This window comes from Podarcis pityusensis, assembly GCF_964106645.2.
Source record: "Podarcis pityusensis genome assembly, chromosome: 10".
NCBI lineage: Eukaryota > Metazoa > Chordata > Lepidosauria > Squamata > Lacertidae > Podarcis > Podarcis pityusensis.
The window spans coordinates 17791073-17809130 of NC_138035.1; the positions used below are offsets into that span (position 1 = coordinate 17791073).

The 18058-nt window shown below is 43.9% G+C and overlaps 1 protein-coding gene across 10 annotated transcripts; it reads left to right on the forward strand.

The window, feature by feature from the left end:
* Window positions 1-336: 336 nt before the first annotated feature.
* LOC308486342 (perilipin-3-like) lies at window positions 337-13252 on the forward strand. 10 transcript variants are annotated; one of them, XM_081023115.1, is made up of 9 exons: window positions 337-496; window positions 1977-2075; window positions 8095-8188; window positions 8374-8569; window positions 9238-9320; window positions 9616-9880; window positions 10882-11078; window positions 12330-12458; window positions 12535-13252. In XM_081023115.1, the coding sequence occupies exons 3-9, from the start codon at window positions 8120-8122 to the stop codon at window positions 12880-12882; spliced, it is 1287 nt and encodes a 428-aa protein (XP_080879241.1). In that variant the 5' UTR covers window positions 337-496; window positions 1977-2075; window positions 8095-8119; the 3' UTR covers window positions 12883-13252. The 10 variants fall into 10 exon arrangements, 9 of the variants coding, with proteins under 9 accessions (XP_080879241.1, XP_080879240.1, XP_080879245.1 ...); XR_013991027.1 differs by lacking the exons at window positions 337-496; window positions 1977-2075 and adding an exon at window positions 7691-7779 and having other exon boundaries at window positions 12535-13125; window positions 13156-13252; XM_081023114.1 differs by lacking the exon at window positions 337-496 and having other exon boundaries at window positions 1720-2075.
* The last annotated feature ends 4806 nt before the right edge of the window (window positions 13253-18058 follow it).

Here is an 18058-nt window from a genome sequence, read left to right on the forward strand (position 1 = left end):
ATTCCCTTTCAGCACCACCATTGGAGGGGTAGGCACTTACCCCTCCACCAACCAATTTTAACCAATGCCTAACCGCCAACCTTACAAGTTGTGACGATTTGCTATGCAGTAGGCAAAAACTAAATGGCAACAGCCAACAGCCAAATGGACAAAATTCCTACCAGACCCCTGCCCCAAGGCAGACAACCCCATGACAGGCATAGCAAGGTCAGAGGACAACGAACCCCCCCCCCTTTTCAGGGAGGGTGGGCGGGTGATCCGGTGCACACAGCCCAAGAGAAGGCCCCAGGCTGCAAGCCCTGTATTTAAGACCTTTGACCCCTCCCACACTTCTCCCCAGCAACACTCCTTGCCCAATCACAGCATGTGGCCAATTTTCCCAACAACAGTGGGGTGGCCTTTTTGGCCCCCACCGCAACACGTGCTCTCTATTATGGAGAACACGCTTTATGAAGCAACTGCTCAACGGGCTCAAAACATAGTAGCAACTGCCAAGGTCTCAAAACCTTGAGAGTCACACTCTGGCTTCATCAAAAAGAGGTCACAGAAAAAGCTCCCCAAGGACGAAAGATAAATAGGGAGTCATATACACAACATTTCTCTACATAATTATCAGTTGATGTAACCTTGTCACCAGCCAACGAAAGCTTTTCTGCTGCATTAAGAGCCTTTGAGTCTAAGCTCTCTCAAAAGGAAAGAAGGGTCCTTATGGCAGTAAAAGTTGCAAGGAGCTAAAGAAATTCTTGCTCTGTTTTTCCTTTTTAATTGTCACTCAAAATCGTCACTCAAAAATTCTGAGCATGCTCAGTCCTGGGTGTTCTTTGGTGTGGGTTTTTCAAATACCTCAAACACTTCAATTTGCAGAGCTGCCTCTGTAATAGGTGCCACATAATGTACATTCTGCATTTGTAAGAAATCATTTTTTTTAGTGTGATAGCACTCAAACTTTGGAACTTCCTGCCTATTGCCATCAGACAAGTGCTTTCACTGTACTGTTTTTGTTGTCCGCTGAAAACATTTTTGTTTAGGGAAGCCTACCCAGACATACAGAATGTCAACATGTGCTTTAATCTGGGTTTTAGCTTAGTGTTTTATTTATTTTTGGATGTTTTAAATATTTGTCTTATTCTTTTTGTAAACTGCTTTGAGGCTTGATCAAGCAGTAGATAAATCTTGTGAAACAAATCATAAAAATGTAACTCTGCAAACCTTGGGGTTCACCCAAGCATGATGATATTTCCCTTTTGTTCTCAGTGATTTTGGGTAACAGGCCTGTTATCACCCTCCAATTGAGTTTGCTGTTAGAAGGAATCATATATACACAAATATGCATTGCTTCATTCATGTATATATCATAGCTGTCAACTTTTCCCCTTCTTGCTAGGAATCCTATTTGGAATAAGGGAATTTCCCTTTAAAAAAGGGAAACCTTGACAGCTATGGTATATATCTATGGTATATACCATAGCTGTCAAGGTTTCCCTTTTTTAAAGGGAAATTCCCTTATATATACCGTGTGTATATATATATATATATATATATATATATATATATGAATGAAACCAAGCACCATTGATTAAAATATAGAAGGATGGCCAACAAACTAGGTGAACTGGTTTGGGGGACATTTAATTTAGCAATTGTTACAGCACTCCCATTATAGCTATAACCATACTATAGATATTGCTTCAGGCTGAAAAAGGAGTGGATTGTCTAAGGCCACGGATCAGTCTTGATGGATTTCTAACCCCACTAAGGACAACAAGAAAACCATAACAATTCACGATATGCCTTTGAACAAAGCATCAGAAAAGGGCAGTGGTACCAAGCCTGTTTGCTTTCCATTAGCCTCTGCTTATCAAGCAGGGAGGTCACATTCCCCAGTGCTTTGACGGTATCTTGAAAGGACTTATTGTAAAGGAGTGAGAGTTACATTGCTGTGGAAACTATAACTCAACAAGTTTCCTTTCTATCAGCATTCCAGCTGATAAGTGTTTCCCTCCTGGATGAAAGACCCATCAAGCGAGTTCACCATAGAGCCTACCAGGGCCAGCACATCCATGAGGCAGACTGAGGCAAGTAGAATCCAAAGGGTGATTCTCAGTACACTTAACAAACTAGAGTTCCCAGAATTCTTGCGGTGGGGGGGGGGGCTGTTCATGTGCTTTAGATATGCAGTAACTGTATTGTGTTAGCCACAAGAGACGGTGAGCTCTGAGCACTAAGCTTCTAATTATTTTCAGTACAATTTGGATCACTTTTGGATTCAATTTTTAATTTAATATTGGACCTCACCCTTCCGCCATCAAAATACTTTCTTGATCTCTATCAGAATGCCTTTCTGTCACTACATGTTTCACACACACACACAGAGAGAGAGAGAGAGAGAGAGAGAGAGAGAGTGTCTTGCTGCATCTTGGCAACTAACAGATATATTGCCGGCTGTAATGGACTAGAATCCACTTCATCAAGCATGTGAAGTCTTATCCCCAACTGTGTATCACTTGGCCAATAGGCATACACACTTGGGTATTGGATGGAGGGGAAACCTACCTTTGTACATAGTAGGGCCAAATGGCCATGGGACGATTTGTGACGGTTCTATGCGAAGCTCCAGTGAATACAAGATAAGCACTAGAGTGCCCATTCATTCATAGGGAAATTAATTGGTGATAACCATCTTCCCCTTGCTGAATAACTTGAACCTGCCAAACCTACTCAGCTAAGAAAATGAGAACAAAGGAATACAGGCATTCAGGTTATTATTATTATTTTTAAATCCAGGTTTAGGTTCCGTCCAAGTATCCAAAGTTTCGTTGTTTTCTTTATCTACAAGGAGGCAAAAGACAAACATGGGCTTAATCTGAAGTGACTCTGTGCACGTGACTTGCATTAAAGTTGATCGCTTTTGGGGAATCTGTGTTTGCATCTGGAAGTAGATGTTACTAGCTTAAAACGCAGCTAGGTCGTTCCTTTTCTCGGTTTGGATTGCAGCTGGTTTAGGGGGGAAACTCATCAAAATGTAGCATTTCATAAGAAACAACAGGATAGGTATGGATGGTGTCTACCATCATGTGCACACTGCTCCCTAAATTAGAAGTGAGAGTGCACTAGATGATGCAGAGTAAATGAGAGAACATACACAGCCCTGGGCCATATAGCCACTTAACATGGACAACAGAAATGTATTGCCACCTGGCCTGCAACTGGCTCTAATTTCAAGGGCGGCCAATTAACAAATCACAAAAGAGGATATTGATTTGTACAAAGTATATATACAGGAGCAAATTTAGAAATAGTTACTAAAATTTAAATATAAATACATTCTCGCTGTGGAGAAGACTCGCGATCAGTCTGCTCTCTAGGGGCTAAGTGTTGATGGGCAACTCCAAGGTGCTACCTGATCTCCCATATCATGATTCTTTATATTTAAGGCACACAGCCCTTCAAAGAGGACTTCTGTCACCCCAGCGGCTTTCTTATTCACAGTTCTCAGCAATGTAAACAGCTGTGGGGCCCTGTCTGAAACTTCCTTTCCTTCGTGCATCTGGGGTTCATTTGCACATTTCATTTCATTGTTCCTCATTTTGAAAAGTGTTTATCAGTTTTTCAGTCTTTTTCTCACAGTGGGAGAAAAAAATAAGTACCTCAGCTCCAGGTCTGTAAGGTCAGATCTCCACCCGCAGTCCACTTGCTCTCCCAGGGACAAGATTACACTCTAGGTCAGCTTTCACCAACCTCTTGTCCTCATAGCTGTCAACCTTCCCTTTTTTGCGGGAAATTCCCCTATTCCCGCTGCTATCCCGGATTGTTAGATATCCCGTAGACTGTCTCCGGGACAGGTGAGGCTGCTGATCCCTTATTTTTGAGGCTCCCCAGGACAGATGAGGCTGAAGATCCCTTATTTTCGAGGCTGCTGATCCCTTATTTTCAAATCTGAAAGCTGACAGCTTGCCCTCCTGATGTTTTAGAATACATCAGAAGTTCAAAAACTCTGGAGGGCATCAGGTTGGTGAGCACTGGAGGGAATCATTTCGCTGTAAGCTGCTGTAACAGCTTTATGAGCAATTCCACAAATTCTTATTTAGTGCCATTTTCTTCGGATCCAAATGTTCCTTATTTCCATATTGCAGGTGTGTGCTGCGTCCTCCTGTCGCTTAATTGCCATGTCAATTTCTCCATGAGGGTGACCTGCCACACTTGTTCATGACAGCCTCAGATTGTGTTCCTAGACACTGAGGGTGTTTTAGAATGACCGGGTGTGGGGCGCGTGGGTGGGGGAGAGACTCCACTTGTAACATCTGAAGGGTTGTTTGCATTAGCCAAATGGATATACCCCTTAATAAGAAATAAAGTCTTTACACGAAATGGTGTAAAATAATTTAAAAGGCAAAGGAAACAGAAGATGTAGTGAAATGATCAAAATATAGATACAGTTTTGAAAAGAAACGTATACAATAAAATTACATGTAGGCTTGGGTAAACAAAAATAAATGTTTTACCAGGCATCGAAAACAGTATAACCAAGGTGCCTGCCTTAAACTGTACACTTTACATAGATTGTGCACATTCTGAAAAACTGTGCATGTGTACAGATCAATAAACACCGGTTGTTCATGTGATGTGAACACCCATGATTGATTAGCTGAGGTACATACTAAGAATATTTAGGTATTTGCTTGTATACTAATTATTAGTTACAGTTACCATCCCTCCTTTCCTCAAAGAAGCTCAAAATGGTGTACATGGTTCTCCCGCTTTTCTTCCTCACAACATCCCTGTGAGGTAGATTTTTCTAGTCCTAACTCTGCGAGAGGAGGGGAGAATTAAGGGCAGATCCTGTGGCTGGTTCTTTAGCCCTTGCTTGCTTCAATTCATATCACCCCCCCCCCCCCTTTTAAAGTTCATTACATGGCTACAACGGGCAGCAAAACTGAGGTTGAGCTGTGTATGTTGTTGGTTTTTGTTTTTTTTTTAAAGGAATCCCAAGCCACAAATGCTCTGAGCCTCAGACTAAACACAGCCTGCTAGAGACAGGTATCAAAAATGGAGAGAGAAAGAGCCTTTCAATTCTCACCTATTTTAAAAGTATTCTGCTTGACTTGATGTCTCTGCTTCAGCAAGAAGTTAGGCCAGCCTCGTGTACAGCCAAAAGCAGTACAGTAAGCAGCTCTTTATTCAACAGCTGTCCTTGCTTGCCCTCAGCTTTCTGGAAGTTTACCCTTCGCAATTGAAATTTTCCACTCTGCAGCGAGATGGTGTGCTGTCCACTTCTAGGGAGGAATTATTCAGTGTGCAAAGATGATGTATGGAAGGGATGAGCAATCTGTAACAATTATTATTATTGATTCTTCTGGGATCCCCATCAAATAAGGGTGGAAGCTATGCTAATTGGGGAAGTTCAGAATACTAACAGCAGAGGGTTCTGCAAAGAGTTAAAATGCGAATATATTGTTAACCTCTATCTGTGCGCTATGTGAAATCCCAGCGTTTGTGTTTCCTGTGGGACAATAAGGCACAGTGGGATCTGTGGTGCCTTTAGGATATATGGTTTATTTACGCATATATACAACCTGAAGCCTAGATGGAGAGGAATTCTGAACATCGCCTCCCAAGTGGGGCTCTGCCCTGTTGGACATCATAGATAATTTCAGCACAAAAGTTGGTGAGTGGGAAGCATCCACAAGCAGTGGTTTTGAACAAGCACTGGTCACGTTGCGACTGCTTGGTAGCAGCTTGGTAGCTCTCGTCACATGAAGAATTGGTCATGTGTGGTCTCTGAGCATGTGAAAAGATGAGCATTCCTGTGGCCCTATTTCCATCTGTTTCTCAGCAGTATGGAAGTTGGCTCATCATGTGGCTGAAAGTACCATATGAGACACAGTTCACCATCTACCGTGTGGCATTGGAAGCCACAGAGTTGCAAGTCAACTATAGACAGAAAATATGAAAATAAAATAAAATACGAAACATATTGCATACAAACATGTTAAATAGAAAAACAAAATGTAGTGTGGCAATATGAAAATCTTCCATCCAGACAAGATGTGCAAGTACTCTCACACTGTGATCCGAAACATGTTTACTCAGAAGTAAGCCCTACTGAAGTCAGTGACGTTTACTTCACAGTAGCTGTGCTTTGATTTTCTTCTGGCAGGGTGCTTATTTCTTGAACTAAAGCATGGCAGGCGGGAATTCATCAGGTAAAGGTAACATTGCATTTCATGCTCACAGTTTCATTCATTGAAATGCTGTTTGTCCTGAAGCTGTCAAAAGCAGAGGAGTCGTGTCCAAAAAATATTTTAAAAGGCAATCCTAGTTATTAAAGCTTTATTCCCATTTTATATAATTTCTGTTTTGAAAAGGTATATGGCTCCCTTTCCATCTAAGAAGGCTGCTGTGATCATAAACTGGGCCAAATATATACAGTGACTTTCAGTGATTCCTCAGGATAGGTTAGGAAAGCAATAACACAAACTAGGAACAGCAGGGACTAGCACCTTAATAACCCACTATGGAGAATTAAATCTACCTGTGAAAAGGGCTCTCTCTCTCTCCTTTCTTTGTTTTGTTTAGAGTAGTTAGCTTGTTTTTATTATACTGTATTATGAAATGTCTTAAAATCTTATTTTAAAAAGAAAGAGAGTGAGAGAATTAAATCTGAGTAAGAGCTTTGCTACTAATAGAGCAGTAGCAAAACAGAGCACAGGTGAAAAGCAATGTCATTCTCACCCTCTATCAGGGTTCCTTATTTGACATATTCCACCTGTCTTCTATTCCTAACTGATTGGGGAAAGAATGCTACTATTTTCATTGGTTCTCTTGACCTTACCCTGACTCCAGGACATCATCACAGTTATTTAAAAGGGGAACTGTATGGGTGACTAGTGTGTTCTTTTGGTGGTTTTCCCCTACAGGTAAGAGGGTTAGTAAAAAGGGTTGGGGACTGTGATAGGTGTGCATGGTGCATTGCTTTGGAAGTGTGTCCCATTTGCTTTCTGTCTGTGTTTGCTGCCAGGCTCTGTATGGCTGTTGATCTTTTTGGCTTATTTCTGGGGGAAGGGAAGGAAAGGAAATACAAGTAAGCTGAGAGCAGCAGCTTCCGCTCTGCAGATGCAAAGCAGGAGAGCCGTGCCTTCTTTCCTACTGCTGTATAGTGGCAGTCTTTTGCAATGAGAACTTAAAAAGAAATGTAGGAAATTATAAATGTCTTAATAAGTGGTTATGTTGCAACACTTCCTTGTGCTAATGTGGTCCTTTATTTAAAAATAGATCTTGCTGAGTTAATTGGAGCTTGGTGATAATATCTTAGTATGGTCACTTAGCACCCAGAAGTTCCAGGCACGAAGAGCAGTGTACCACAGGGCCTCCTGATGCACCACCTGTGTGAATCAGTGTGCCTGTTCCTGCAAGGCACAAATGAAAGATGTCAGTAAAAATCCCCTCAAAAGATATTCAGTATAAAGCTGTTTGTTACTTCTACGTGGTTCCTCTTTGCATTGGGTCAGTCTCTTTGACATCAAATGCGTCCTCATAAACATGCCCACTTTTCATTTGGTGCTAGAATTGGCCGATACAGATCATTTCGTGATCCTGTCTCTTCTGTTTTAGGTGCAGCAGCCATTTTTTGTTGTGCCACACCTTTGCAGCAGCCATTTTGTGTTATGCCACAACTTTGCAGCAGCCATTTTGTTCTATGCCCTATAGTAGCCATTTTGTGATGGGGGGGGCAGCATGGCACGTTCTCAAAGTTTCAGCTGTGCCCAATGGCCCAAAAAGGTTGGTGACTCCAGGTGTAGACACTATTGAGATGGACCAGTGTTCCAAGTTGCACAAACCTATTCCCATTTGGGGAATAATCCTCTCCACTTAAGAGAGAACTGGGTTGTCCTCTTTTTCAGCATTGTAGTGATGGGTTTAGTGAGCTGCTAGCTACAAACATTTCTGTTTTAGGAGTTTCACTTAAGTTCTTAAAGAGACAAGAGCCAAAACAGGACAGCCTTCCTAATTCAAATGAGTGACTTGTCTTGTTCAGTACTTGTTAGGCCAATGCAACTCTTCTGTGGCAAATTAACTGTTGACCTCCTTTTCCAGCTCTTGCTAGTTGCAGTGCCAAGTTATGTCTTCCAACAGTCAAGGAAATATGTCTTCCCATGACAAGGTGCAAGAGGCATCTGCACAGGAGGAGGTGAGTTCGGAAAAATGGGCTGTGAACAAGTCTATGAAATGAACAGCCTCCAAAATGCATTATTGCACGTTTTGTACAAAGTGTTTTAAATGACGGGTGTAGGTTAGTCCTAGCTCAAATTGGTTTTGCAGGGCTACACAGGTTGTAAATACCATACTCTGACTAAATATTTCCTCCCTGTGTAGAATGTCTTGAGAAGAGTAGTCAGCATGCCATTGGTTAGCTCTGCCTATGACATGGCTGCGAACGCCTACAACTCCACCAAGGGCAGCCACCCCTATGTGAAGTCCGTCTGTGATGCTGCCGAGAAGGGCATGAAGACCCTGAAAGAAGTGGCGGTCAGCACTGCTCAGCCTCTCCTGACTAAACTTGAACCCCAGAGTAAGTCAAGGGCAGACTTCTAAGCAAGCTTGTCCAACAGTAGGCGAAATACTAGGGACAAAAATACCTATTGATGCAATGTCCATGGAGTAACTTCCTGCTTAATAAGTGGAGGTGGTTTGCATGTTCAGATTATATCGTGAGATATATTGCATGCATGAATGTCCACAGGAATTTTTCCATGGGAGAAAAGGAAATGCTTTAAAATAAAATAAAACTGAGAACTGGGCTACCATTTCTAGCAACTGAGTAATGGTGAAATTCAGGTAGTCTGTGTCCTTGATACAGCCTTCTGTGCTACTGGACTGGTAACTCTGTCACTGTGGGACAGAATGTGTATGAATGTGTAGCATCATGGAGAGCTCTTAGCTGTGCTTGAAAACTGGTGGCATTGCCCTGGTTTCTGCGCCCGCCTTCTCTATTTATCCCAGCTGCATTCATGCGGTTCCCCATCCCTGGGGCAAGGCTTTCAAATTGCCCTTACAAATCTAGAAAGGTACTAGAATAATAAGGCCAGCCTCTTAAAGCTGCAACCCTCTAAAAACTGCAAAAGGTGTGTTTGTAGATGGAAAAGCTAAAGCTTGTGAAAATGAAGACTTGGAAATACATTGGGTTTTTCATATTGGCGTAGTAGAAAGCATTAAGATAACAATTTTCTGTCTTCGTAGTTGCAGCAGCAAATGAGTATGCTTCCCGGGGCTTGGATGCCCTGGAGGAGAAGCTGCCAATTCTTCAGATGTCAGCTGATAAGGTAAGCTGTGGTGCAGCTAGGTTGGGACCTTAGGAGCCAAAGTCCAGGGAGGCAGAGATAATGTCAGGCCTGTTTGCCATGGCCCTTATTAGCACCTGGGCATCCTCTTATTTCAAGAACATTTTCTAGTCAAGTAACATGTCAGGCCAAGTATGCACATGATTACATGTGCTTGCTCTTATTATTTTCACTTTCAATAAATATTATCCTTCCGTACAAGATAATGGCATGCTTCTGTTACACTGCCGGCGAGTATCTGTATGGAAACGGCGTGTGGTTTCTTGCTGCCTCGCAGGTTGCTTCTGACACCAAGGAGATGGTATCGTCCAAAGTGGCAAGTGCTAAGGACGCCATTGCCGGCAAGCTGTCTGGAGTTGTAGGCATGACGAAAGAAGCTCTGCAGGATGGCATGGAAGCAACCAAGTCTGCTATTGGCCAGAGTCTGACCACTGTTATGGAATCCAGAATGGGCCAGATAGCTGTCAGTGGTGCTGAGGCAATGCTTGGCAGATCTGAAGACCTGATAGATGAATATCTCCCCATAACAGATGAAGAACTGGGTATGTAACTTAAAAATCAATGACCTCTTTCCTAAAAAATTTTAAAGTCAAGGAGAAGCAGAGTTCAATGCCAGTTATGTAAATATATTGCCAGAGCTTTTAAAAAGCCATTCCAAACAGAAATGTTTTCATTACCTGCCTAAAATGCTAGAGAAGGGACTAGTCTTGCCTCCTTTGCAAAGGGGGGTGTTACCACAGATAAGACCCTGTTTCATGTTCCCATCAACCAAACTACTTTAGTTGATAGGGCATCTAACAAGGCCTCTGAAGATCTCAACCTGCAGGCAGGTATATACAGAAGGAAACAGTCTTTCGGATATCTGTTCAGTGGGTCAGTGTGTCTGGCTGTTCGCCATAACGTTGGTGGTTCGAGCCCGCCCAGGGACACCCGTAGGCAGGATTGTTGCATTGCAGGGGGTTGGACTACATGACCCTTGGGCGGGGGGGAGACCTTCCAACTCTACAATTTTTTGATTCTATAAACTGGTAGGAAATCTGTTTGTGTGTAATTGTAATGGGATGAAATCCCCTTGACTCTTTCAAGCAGCAGGGCATTGGTGCAATGGCTGGGAAGGAGAGCAGCAGGGTTGCTTTTCAATCTCTCCTGATCTGACTTCCGTTTGGACAGGAAACCTCAAATGTAAAAGCCCGCAAGACATTGTGGAGTTATATGGGGATTACTGTGTTGTTCATATCCTCATCATTGGGGCCCACGTTCTCCCCTCCCCGAATCTATAGCTGCATGCCTTGCACTGAACAATAGAAACTGCGCTATGAAAGATGTAGCTTTCCACTAGGCACCGAAATACGGTATTGTATGCTGGAGCGATTGGAAAGCACACTTTGTGCACCAGCCCTTGCCTTCCAATGTGAATTTAGCAAGCAATACCTAGATTCCCTGCCATGGTGAAACTTTCCTTCCCTACACATGATTCTACTAAAGGAGCATAAGGCATCAAGGCTGCCCCCTGCTGAATCCACTGTGGTCTTCTCTTCCTTAGCTGAGATTACAGCAGCTGCAAAGGATGGCAATGTGGTTCCTCTGCAGCAGTGTGAGCAGCAGGAATATCTGGTGCGCTTGGGCTCCCTTTCAAGCAGACTCCGCCAAAGGGCCTACTTGCACGCTGTGGCGAAGATCAGGCGAGCCAGGCAAAGGATCCACGAGTCTCTCTCCCAGCTCCAGCAGATAATTCACATGGTATGAGCTTGGTCTCGCCTTTTGGGATCCCCCTTTTAAGGCTATCCTGTGCCTCTGCAAATCACCCTTTTAATTACAGAAAAGCACCTGAGCAATCAAATATTTTAAAGCCGCAATTTCAGAGTCCACGTTTTCTTTAAATGGAATGGAATTTGACCATGATCTGACTCCCAAGGGGAACCTTGCTTAGTTTATGGTATTTGGGGAGGGGGACATTTGGCCCTCTGGACGTTGTTTAAGCACAACTCCTGTCATGGCTATTGGCCATGACTTGGTGGGGCTGATGGGAATTGTAGTTCAACAAGCATCTGGGAAGCTAGAGGTTTTCCACACCTGCACTATATGAACTTTGGCACTTATATGCAAGGGATGCATAGTCCAGGTTATGTGATACTGGACCCTTTGGGAGTTTCCCAGATGCAAATTTGTGGCAAGCACTTATATGGGGCTTAAGGTGTGGGTGTGGGAAACCTGTAGCCCCTCCAGTGGTTTCTTAGACCACACCTCCCATCATTCCTGACTAGGCTAAGCTCATAATTCATGGGTTTCCCATCCCTGAGTTGAGGAATGCTCCATTAGCTTTGTGTACACACACACACACACACACACACACACACACACACACACGTATCTCTTTAGAAATCTCTAAGGGCCCTTGAAGGAATGAAGCTTACACTGCTGTTTCCATCTGATTCCTTTTGATATTCTTCTGACTTGGATAACTTATCCAGAAAAGATGGGTGACAAATCGCAAGGCAGAACAAGGATGGGGAACCTCTGGCCCTCCAGATGTTCAGCTCTCTTCAGCCCCAGCCAGCATGGCCAACAGTCAAGGGCAAGTTGAGATGTGTTCCAGCAACACCAGGAGAGCCACAGTTTCCCCATCCATCATAGAGGGAGTTCCATAGATGGTATTGCTTCAACCTTGTTCCAACACACTTGGGTAAACCTATCCTGGGGATTTGTTTCTATAAGCAAGGGGGGGGGCAAAAAACCCACAAATCTCATGAGCTCTATTTTTCCTATTTTGGCTTGGACAAAAAAAAACCAATAGTAACAGAATTGGCTTTTTAAAAGTGCCATGTAGCTTTTTGAATCAGAGGCCCAAGGAAGCCATTCCTGACACCACACACACAGACTTGTCCGGGGGGGGGGCAGGGGGACACACTTTACCCAGCTTATTTGAATTTGGCCATGTTGACTCCTTCGTTCCTGTTGAAAGTTAAACTAGTGTGTCTTGTTCCCCTCCAGATTGAATACATGAAACAAGGTGTGGGACAGACCTTTCATGAGGGTGAAAAGAAGCTTAGCCAGATGTTGATCGAATGGAACAAGGCAAACCCAGAAGCAAAGGATAACAAAGATATGGTGCAGCTAGAGGTATGTCTTTGCAATGGTTTTTCCTGTCCCCGTTAGGAAATACGGCTTGTCAGTAATGGCTTGCTTGTCTCAACAGGTAGAAAGCCAAACCCTGACAATGTTTCAGTACCTGATCCATCGTCTGCAGACCATTAGCCAAACCCTGGTGTCCAGCATCCAAGGATTCCCTTCTAGCCTGGAGGATAAGGTGCAGAAAGTCGGCCAAAGCACTGAAGAACTTCATGCTGCCGCTTCCACGGTCAGATCCTTCCAGGACCTCCCCAGCACCCTCCTGGCCCAGAGCCGCCAGACAGTGCAGAAAGCGCAAGAATACGTGGATGAGCTGCTGGAATATGTCACTCACAACACCCCTCTCTCCTGGCTGGTGGGGCCTTTCGTGCTCTCTGGCAAGCTGCCTGCTGAAGTTTCAGAACCAGCAGATTAAGGCAAGACCTCTTGCAACAAGCCTGCTATGCACTCTTTTTGCTCTAGATGTCAGCACTGTATTTCGATAACTTCGTGGCAGGTGAGCCCTGTACAGTGTAGAAGATGAGCATCTTTGTGCTGGCTGAACTCTCAGAATTGTAAATATCCAAAACAGTCACTTTATTTAATATTTCAAAATGTTGTAGAGCAAAGCTGCTAATATTGAAGTGGTGGTAATTAAATAATGGTCAAAACTGGTATAGTTGGGAACCCTGCTGTCGCTGCCCCATAGGAACAATGCATGACTTGTAGTTGTCAAATCCTGTGAATTGTCTTGCTTTTTGGGGAAAGTGTTTAAAGAAGGCCAAATAAACACTGCTGCATTCCAACACTGGTCTCCAGTGTCTCTCTGGCTGCTAGAGACAAAACGAAGCCCAAATTTGTTTGCCAGGTGCTGCTGTGAGGTGCTCAGCAAACTGGGACATAATAAAACAAATGAGAGGGGTCTCTTCTAAAAGATTAGCAGCATGGCCTTTTGTAGAATATTGGTAGCCAGCTTGTGACTTACAAGCCACAGACAGCCTACCATACTCCCCTCCCCCCCCCAACAGGGTGCCCTACTGCAGGTGGAGAGCAAAAATTGACGGACAGGTAGGCATTCCTGAACATGTGTAGGCCAGTCATGGCATGAGGCAGAGTCACACTTTGGAACATTACTTAAACCGCCGCTGCTTTGTTTGCGCTTGTTCAGGAGTGCCTAGGGCTGCATTTAATGGTGGGAGGTGCAAGCCCATTGTACAGGATAGCCAATGTGTAGTGGAGGCTTGCCACCAGCACTTGGTACGCTTGGCAACTGCTGGGGCCTTGGCATCCTGGTAAGCTGACAGCTGCCCTGGCAACCATTTAAAATTTCCCACAATATCCCAGAGCTCCTGCTACAGCATTCTAGGCAACTGTCAATCATTATGAGCCATTTTTTTTTCGTAGTAAGCAACAAATATAATACATAAATGGGCAACATAATACAATTTTAAATGGCAGCCTCCACTGCGTGTGTGTGTGTGCCATTCAAGTTTCCCACAATGCCTTTATTGAGTGTTCTGGGAAATTGAAAATGGCGACTTGTGGCTGAACATCTTTGCTGTCAAGTAGGCCCTGTGGCTGGGGAGTAGCATTGAAGGAGGAAACACATGGAGGCTACTTTGCCAAGAAGCCCTCACACCTGAAGATTACCCTGTAGCTAGGAGTATTGCACATATTCTATGCAAACTGCTTAGAGGTTATGGGTGGTTTATTTAACCAATTCTGTTAAATAAACAGAAATAAATATCTCTCAGCTGGATATCAAAGCACCATGAGAAGATCCAGACACTCACAAAAATTAGGTACTTGGCCAACATCAATATGTGAGAAGAATTTACCTGGTTATTCACTGGGTTGTATTTTAATCTTGGTTTATTCCAGAGCCTCTTATCTTTTTACAATTAAAGGTACCTATGGCTTTTATCCGGCCTGCATCCTCTAGTTCCTCAATGGGACCAGAGATGCAATCAACTAACAGAAGGCAAACCCTATAAGATGGAATGTGAGCAAAAGATAAATAAATAAATTAGGGTCACAGCTAGTCAGTTCCCATTTTGCAAAATAATGCACAAGTGTGAAACAACAATCAGGCGAAGTTTTCTAAGAACAAAGCTTAGATATAACTCATTGGAAGAAATCCAGCTAAAATCCATACTTGCTCAAATTCCTACCACTACAATGGATCATGTAAGGCAAGAATGGATAATCTGTGGACCTGCAGATGTTTTATTACAACTCAACATTAACTCAACATCATCCCTGACCTGTGATCATGCTGGCAGGATCTCATGGGAGATGAACTCATGGGAGATGAACAGCATCCAAAGGGCCACAGGTTCCCCATCTCTGCTGCAGATGACAAAATGTGCTTATCAATCTCAACTTGCCAGTGTTGGAAAGTTCACAAGTTATGGCCTATGAGAGGCATATGGTTTCATACCTCAAAATACAGATGTGGATCCAAATGTAGACATCAAAGATGGCTTCTCCCATAGCACCCCTCACCTCCCATGTGCCCAGGAAATTTGTGATACTGGGCAGTGCCATCCCATTCTCAACTTGAGGAAAAAGCTCATCTCCTGCCTGTTGGAAGCAAAAGACCACACCAACAGTCTCCAAAACATTTTGTATAACATTAAAGATCTCTCCCATTTTATCCAGACACTTTAAAGCAGGGGTAGGAATCCTGTGGCCCTCCAGATGTTGGATTCCATCTCTGCTCTGTCAGCAGAAGCCAGAGCAAGGACTCCCAATAGCACAATGGGGCTTTCCCCACCCCCTCCACATGCCCCCTGCACCCCGCCCCCCAAAAAACCAAAAAGCACTCTGGAGGGTCAGGAATAATCCCCAGAATAGTGGGATAGGGGAGGAGAGATTGAAATGCTCTCTTTAACACTATGTTGAATTCCACCCTAAGTCCACAAATAATTCATAATTTTTTAAAAATCCATTGTTTGGATGTTTCCTTTACATTGAAATGAATGTGAGTTGCATGACTTACATAAATAGTTGTAGTTGTTGTTGTTGTTGTTGTTGTTTGTTGTTTAGTCGTGTCCGACTCTTCATGACCCCATGGACCAGAGCATGCGAAGCACTCCTGTCTTCCACTGCCTCCCGCAGTTTGGTCAAACTCATGTTCGTAGCTTCGAGAATACTGTCCAACCATCTCGTCCTCTGTCGTCCCCTTCTTGTGCCCTCAATTCTTCCCAACATCAGGGTCTTTTCCAGGGAGTCTTCTCTTCTCATGAGGTGGCCAAAGTCTTGGAGCCTCAGCTTCACGATCTTCCCTTCCAGTGAGCACTCAGGGCTGATTTCCTTCAGAATGGATAGGTTTGATCTTCTTGCAGTCCATGGGACTCTCAAGAGTCTCCTCCAGCACCTTAATTCAAAAGCATCAATTCTTCAGCGATCAGCCTTCTTTATGGTCCAGCTCTCACTTCCCCTTCATGGATCACTGCCTTGCCATGGCAAAGGGGCTTGAATAACTCCAGGAAGCTATGAGCTATGCTGTGCAGGGCCACCCAAGATGGACAGGTCATAGTGGAGAGTTTTGACCAAACGTGATCCACCTGGAGCAGGAACCGGCAAGCCACTCCAGTATCCTTGCCAAGAAAACTCCATGGACAAAGACATAAATAGTTACGCAAGTTATATAACTTGCACAACTTATTTATGTAAGTTATATAATTTGCATAGATTACATTCAATAGCGGACAGGAAGATTAACACAGTATTTGCTGGAAACGACATTGTAGCATAATGGAAACATCACTGGTTATGATGAATGCAGATCAGAAAGGAAAATGCTGCCTTCTTGCATCCCTTATTGTCACCAGCTGTGCTCCTGGATCTGATCTGGGAGTGACTCCCGGGAAGGGAAGACAGTCAGAACTAGCACTGGCATTGACAGTGACTTTACAAACTGTGACTTTAAGCATCTGTGTTTGAGCTTGCTTTTCCTTCCTCCCTCCTATTCCTTTTCCCTTGTGTATGTGTCATGTCTTTTTAGAATGTGAACCTGAGAACTGGTTTTTGTAAGCCATGCTGAGAATCTTTTTGGCTAAATGGCAGGGGAATAAATGCTGTAAATACAGTGGCACCTCGGGTTACATACGCTTCAGGTTACATACACTTCAGGTTACAGACTCCGCTAACCCAGAAACAGTACCTCGCGTTAAGAACTTTGCTTCAGGATGAGAAGAGAAATCATGCTCCGGCGGCGCGGTGGCAGTGGGAGGCCCCATTAGCTAAAGTGGTGCTTCAGGTTAAGAACATTTTCAGGTTAAGAACGGACCTCCAGAACAAATTAAGTACTTAACCCGAGGTACCACTGTAAATACACAGACACCCTTCTGGAGCCCGTTCTCGTCTCTGAAGCACTTGGAGGTGTGCAGAACTGCCGAGCTGTTAGTATGTGGACATCTGCATCGACATTTTTGGCAGATGGGTGGGTCCAAGTGGAAAGCTTAGCCCAGCAGGGTGAGAAGTTGTTCTTAAGCAGGAGCTGTGTGCCGTTGCGGGAACTTTGCCATGACACCACTCTCACCTAGATACACACTCTGCTCTCTGCCTCGCCCTCACTGTGACACCCAGCTGCTGTATGGAGCCATAAGTGGGAGTGACCTTTTCAACTCTCTCACACTGGAACATGCAGGGGCAATTCTAATTGGTCTCCGGGATCATTAGAGCAGCCTGTGCATTTTTCAGTGGGAGTTGAACTGGAGTTTAACTTCTCAACAGCCCGGCTTGGCCCTCGCACAGCTGTTATGATTCAGCAGGATTCTTCAAGTGAATTTTATGCCACACTTTTATTTTTAACCCTTATTTATCTTTTGTCCAAAGAACAGGACTTGTTTTCAGCTCCAGCACCTCTCAGGTGGGCACCATTGTCACTATAAGAAAACAAGGGAGGTGGTCACAGTGAGTTCTGGCACCTCTTTTTCTAGAAAAATAGTGCTGTCTAAGAACTGTTAATTTGATGCAAGCTGGCAGGCCTACAGTTATGACTTCCCCACGAAGAATTATGGGAAGTGTGGTTTGTTCAGTGTGCTGAGAGACGTTAGGAGACCCCTATTCCCCTCACAGTTACAGTTCCAAGTGGTTTAACCATCAATTCGTCTTCCCAAGGAACTCTGGGAATTGTAGCTCTCTGAGGGGAATAGGGGTCTCCTAGCAACTCCCAGCATCCTTAACAAGCTGAAGTTCCCAGGATTCTCTGGGGTGAGACATGGCTGTTAAAGTGGCATAAATGTAAGACATGAGTGTGGCACTGCTGCATTAAGCAAGTATTCCTGACATTTTACAGCCTGTTTTTGCATCACTTTCCATACTGCAACATTTGGGTTAATAGGTTTGTTGCACAAGACCTCTGAATCAGAGCTGAACATAGCAACTATCTGGGAACACCCCTACTTCAGGGCTCAGGGTGAAAAACTTCAGCATAAATATCTGGTCATTTGTCTGCTGAGATGGGTTTTTGGGTGTTGACTATGAACCCTGATTTGATGTATTATTTACTCAGTTTGGGATGGTGGTGTTGCAAAATATGGGATTTGTCCTGCAAAACCCTGTCAACAACTGCACCAGTTTGGAGGGGGATTCCAAGTTTGGGG

What these genes read in the sequence shown, in the direction of transcription:
- LOC308486342 (XM_081023115.1), top strand. Translation starts at nt 8,120, where the DNA reads ATGTCTTCCAACAGTCAAGGAAATATGTCTTCCCATGACAAGGTGCAA. An exon ending in CATAACAGATGAAGAACTGG is followed by an intron (nt 9,881 to 10,881) that starts GTATGTAACTTA and finishes TCTCTTCCTTAG; the next exon opens with CTGAGATTACAGCAGCTGCA. An exon ending in AAGATATGGTGCAGCTAGAG is followed by an intron (nt 12,459 to 12,534) that starts GTATGTCTTTGC and finishes TTGTCTCAACAG; the next exon opens with GTAGAAAGCCAAACCCTGAC.